We start from the raw sequence: 4,913 nt of genomic DNA on the forward strand, positions 1-4,913 counted from the left end.
CCATCTACCCAAGCACTGCCTGCCTAATCCAACACCAGGAATCAGCAACCAGGCTCTTCAGCCTGGAAAAGTGCAGGCTCAGGGGTGACTTGATGGCAGCCTATAAGTACATCAGGGGTGTGCATCAGGATCTTGGGGAACACCTGTTCACCAGAGCACTCCAAGGGATGACAAGGTCCAATGGTCACAAGCTCCTGGAAGACTTTTTCAGGGTGGACATAAGGAAAAACTTCCTTACTGACTGTGTCTCCAGAGCCTGGAATACCTTCCCTTGAGGTGGTGCAAACACCTACTCTGGACACTTTTAAGAAACATTTGGATACCTATCTTGCTGGGATCCTTTGACCCTAGCTGAATTCCTGCCGCTTGAGCAGGGGGCTGGACGTGATGATCTTCGAGGTCCCTTCCAGCCCTAATGTCTATGAAATCTATTTTCCAAGGGGTGCCTTGAGTCTAACAAGGTTAAGAACCACTGCCATAAGCCAAGTAGGAAATGACTTAATTGATTTCAGCCGAGTCCCATGGATATAAATCTAAGGATTTGGCTTCTGAGAGTCTACAGCTCTTCTTGTTTATGCTGTTTCCCATATGGAGTAAATCCCTTGAAGCCCATAGAGTCACACTGGGGTAAAGTTAATAGAGGCAAAAGGAGAAATCAAGTTTTTGGTTTTTGCAGCTTGAGGGCTTTTGCAACTTCAGCCCATTACCACCTGGGATGGACAGGCCCAAGGCTGCTGAAGGTCAAAGTGAGATTAAAAGATCGAGGGGTAAGTGTAGCACTCCTTTGCCTTCCATCTCCAACACATACCAGCACTGAGCTAGACCCCCTGAACTCTCCAGAGTAACAGCCCCTAACAGCAGCTCCAAAGCATTTAATAATATAAAAGACAAACACAAAAAGGGCCAGTGAAGCCAGACCCGAGCTGGAACAGAGCCAAAGCAGGGCTCTCTCTGCGCTGCCTGAGGAGTGAAATTCATTCCTGGCAGCTGAGAAGGCAAACACATTAATATATTAAAGAAAAGCCTGATGAAAACGTCAGGGTGCCCTGTGGCCTGAATTGGATACCACTGCCACGCCAGCAGCAGCTGCCATTGTGCACAGTGACCACCGGCCTGACAGATCCGTTACCCCCCGGCTGGGGCTTGAGCACACAGCTGACGTTCCCGGGTTGTTTACAGACAAAAGGTGCAAGGCCGGTCCTCAGCTAGAGCACAGCTACATGGGCCCATTGGCTTTGCTACAGCAGTTCTGATTTACCCCAGGTGAGGTGGCCTACAGAATCACGATCTCTAAGGTGCAATCAGGGAAGCTGCTCCAGCTTTACCCCCACAGGCAAGGATTTGCCTAGAGTGCAGGTGTACCCACAGAGGCCCAGAAATACACTGGGCAAGGCCCTATGCTGCTACAAGTGGGCACAGCTCTGTTAGTGCAGCCATGCTACTTTACACACTGACTGCAGATCTGTATCAATGTCAGAAAGCCATTCTTTAAGTTAAACCCAATTGTTTCACATGGAGCGGCAGAAGGAAGGACTGGGATCTTTTCTTTAGGTCCAGAGTCCAGACTGCCATGGTAGCAGAAGGAAACCACTGCTGCAGCAGCACAAAACTGTCAGACTTTATCTATTCCCCTCTGAATGAAGAGCCACTGGACCAGATTCTGGTCTTGCGCTGCCATTACATTGGCAGCAGGTCTGTTGTGTTCAGCAAGGTGTAGCTTGGTGTAAGCAGACCCATCACTGAGTATGAGCCCTTCACAACACCCCCCTGAGACAGGACAGGGCTGTCACTTTGTCACAGATAGGAAACGAAGGTCCAGTGAAACTACTTGAATTTCCCATGGTCACATAGGAAGTCTGTTGCACAGCAAGGAACTGAGCCCAGATCTCCCACTTCGGGCCCCCCCCCCCTGCTCTGACCACTGGACCACCCTTCCTCAGAGTCGGGCTCAGGTATTAGAAGGGGGGGCTTCTGGGATTGCTCCACCATCTCCTTCCAACCCATGCCCATGCTCTGCAGCTGCTTCATCATCTCAGGGAGGAATAGTGCTGCCATCCTGAGGCGTGGAAGAAGCAGGACTCAAGTCCACCCTGTGGCAGCCCAACATATGACTCCAGAGGGCCTGGGTGAGCAACAGCCATCACCCAAAGGGAGGTCAGACCATCAACCTCAAAATGATGCACATCTACTAGCAACATGGACTGGCTGCTTCTGGGCCCAGGCAGCTTTTATGTGAGGCACTGCGCTAGCCCGTGGCTCCATAACTGTTCTTTCAGGCTCAGAAACACTTCTGCACTCTCTAAGGAGGCAACTGGCCCATCAAACCCATAGCTTTGGCCAGATCTCAAATCCTTTTGCTCCACCAGTCTAGTTGGCGATGCCCACTCACCATCTAGAGGGGCAGAGATGTTGCACCGTCATTTAGCCAGGCTCTGCAAAATATAAATCTGACCAGAATTTGGCTGCAAAGTTAAAGAAAAAGAAAGAAAGAAAAGAACCACCACTTCCACTGTAGGGCTGGTCCCAAGAGGACTGCACTGAGCAGCAGGTGAAAGGACCTTTTGCCTTGTCTTGTTTTTACAAACAGGGAAACTGAGGCACAAGAGGGGGAAGCAACTTGCTGAAGGTCACCTGGCAGGGGGGGTGAGTGCTAGGGACAAAACACACTTCTCCTACTTCCCAGCCCTGTGCCCCAGTCACTTCACCTCTCCGCCTCCTTGGGAACTGCTCAGCCTACCCAGTCCCCATCATGATCAATGCAGGCTGGGGGCAGGTCATTTTTAAGATGTTCTTTCTTTCACCCCGATCCTTCCCTCACCCATACCCATACCCATACCCATCAGGAGCAGGGTGGTGACTTACAGACGGAAAGCAAGCATCCAAATCAAGCCCTTAGAAATGCAAAAGTTCCATGTCTTTCCTGATTTATTTCTGTCCTTTTTTCCATTGCGATTGTTGGGGTTTTTTCTTTTTTTCTGGCAGCCTCCAAGTCGCAGTGCCCTGAAGGCTGACTCCTGAACACAAACAAGCTTCAGGAAAGCTGTCCCAGCCCAGCTGAGATGAAGCATTTAAAAGGGGAAGGTGTTTAACAAAAGTGCCCCTGGGGCAAGAAGCAACATCTTGCTTGTTTTGTTTACTGGCTGCTTTCCATCACCTCTGCAACTGCCACCCACCCAGACCATCCCTCTGCAAAACGTCTAGTCCTTGGGAGAGGAAATGGTCACTTGATGAAGGAAATCAAGATTGAGACAGGAAGCAAGAACAGCCTCTTTTGGATCTGTTATGATTTCTTTGATTTTGAGCCAGCATCTGCAAAACTGAACCCACATGAGGAATAGAAAGGTGCTGAAGTAGGTTGTTCCTACTTTCTAGAGCCACCGAACATGCCGGCAGAGGAGGGGTGTGTCTGTGCACTGGGCGAGAGCCCACAGCATGTACTTCCACTGGAAAAGGCTGCACGTGAGACAGTAACACTAGGAGCCTAGCGCACGCTTATAGCCCCAAGACCACACCAGACAATGGGCAAGAAGAGAGGAGGTGTCAAGCCTGTCAGAGAATTGCGGTAGAGCAAGATCTAGGCGGGAGAGGATGGACTAGCTCCGAGGGGCTGCCTGCAATGGGGGGTGTGTCTGGGAAGCAGTACCCCTTCCCACACGTGTTTCTAGGAGCTGGGGGGCAGCATGAGCGGGTGAAGGAGAGGGGCACTAGGTGAACCACGCTTAGGCGCGCCTGCATCGGGGGGCTGGCGCTTACTGTGCCCGTGTGGCGGGCTGGGAGAGCCCCTTTCCTGTGCCCAGACCGAGCTCCAGCCTCGCTGGATACGATACGGAGCTACAGATACTGGTGGCAAAAAGCAGAGAGCCGGGCAGCTCGGACAAAGCCCCTTCCCACCGCCTCCAGGGACGATCTGGTACTCACATGTCCTTAGCGGGCAAATTCTTCCCTTCAACTATGCGGATGAACAAAGAGCTCCTCTTGGCCATGGCAGGAGGGCAGCCGCTCTGCGGCCAGACCCGAGCCGGTCCCGCCTGGGCGGCAGGTGAAGGCGGACGGGGGGATGCTGCGGCGGGGGAAGCCCGCGGAGCGAGGAGGGGCCGGGCGCTGCGGGGAGCTCCGCGGCTCACTTCATTCAGCTTGTGTGGGAGCGGGGGCCCGCCCCCGCCAATCAGAGAGCTCAGAGCGCGGGAGGGGCGTGGCCCGGGTGTGCCCTCCAGCTGCGATTGGGCGCTGGCCGGAGCGAGCGCCCCGCTGGCGCGGAGACCCGGCACTCGCGCCCCGGAGCGCTGCGGTGGCGGAGCGCGTCTCGCTTGCGCTAACAGACGTTACACGCAACACCAACGATCATGCCCACCCCGCGGCCCCAGCACATGCTGCCCCTCGCCAAACGGGACCCCTTCCTGCAACTCCCAGTCCCGCTTCTCCTCCGGGTTTACACCACTTCGAGTCGCTCTAGACAGACGCTGGTGGGAACAAGCAGCGCAAGCAGGTCATGAGCCTCTGCGCTTCGCAGCCCCAAATGCTTTCCTCAAGTGAGAGGCCTAAAGCAAAGGCTCCACCAGCCCCAGCTCACTCAGCGTGGAGGGAGTGTGGGCCCTGGCTAATTGGTGACACTCTTGAAGAGGTGACTTCCCAAATCTTTCGCAGCCCTGCATCAGGGGACTCGCAGATAGCGATCTAGAAAGCCAAGGATCCTACAACTTGCAGAAGAGTATCACATGGTTGATGTTTGGTGTGTGCCCAGGGATACTTTCAGCAACTGGCTCAGGCATGCTGCCAAGAGCCATGTTGGAGACCCCTTGCACCGCGCTAACAGTGACCACATGACATCGGACTTTTTCCCCGTGCGGACAGAAACGTGGGAGGGACCATATTTCAACAACAGTCTTGGAAACGCTGCAGAGATGCTACCGACC

At 53.8% G+C, this 4,913-nt stretch overlaps 1 protein-coding gene across 1 annotated transcript in view; it reads right to left on the reverse strand.

The window, feature by feature from the left end:
• Positions 1-4,096, reverse strand: part of LOC109293499 (ras GTPase-activating protein 4-like) — a 72,601-nt gene extending 68,505 nt beyond the window's left edge. The window contains exon 1 of the mRNA XM_019511473.1: positions 3,919-4,096. Within this exon, the coding sequence (XP_019367018.1) occupies positions 3,919-3,983 (65 nt within the window). The 5' untranslated portion in view covers positions 3,984-4,096. The remainder of the gene's footprint in view (positions 1-3,918) is intronic.
• Between the last annotated feature and the right edge of the window lie 817 nt (positions 4,097-4,913).

Source organism: Gavialis gangeticus, unplaced genomic scaffold, assembly GCF_001723915.1.
Source record: "Gavialis gangeticus isolate Ggan-Ray unplaced genomic scaffold, GavGan_comp1, whole genome shotgun sequence".
In the NCBI taxonomy this organism is placed as follows: domain Eukaryota; kingdom Metazoa; phylum Chordata; order Crocodylia; family Gavialidae; genus Gavialis; species Gavialis gangeticus.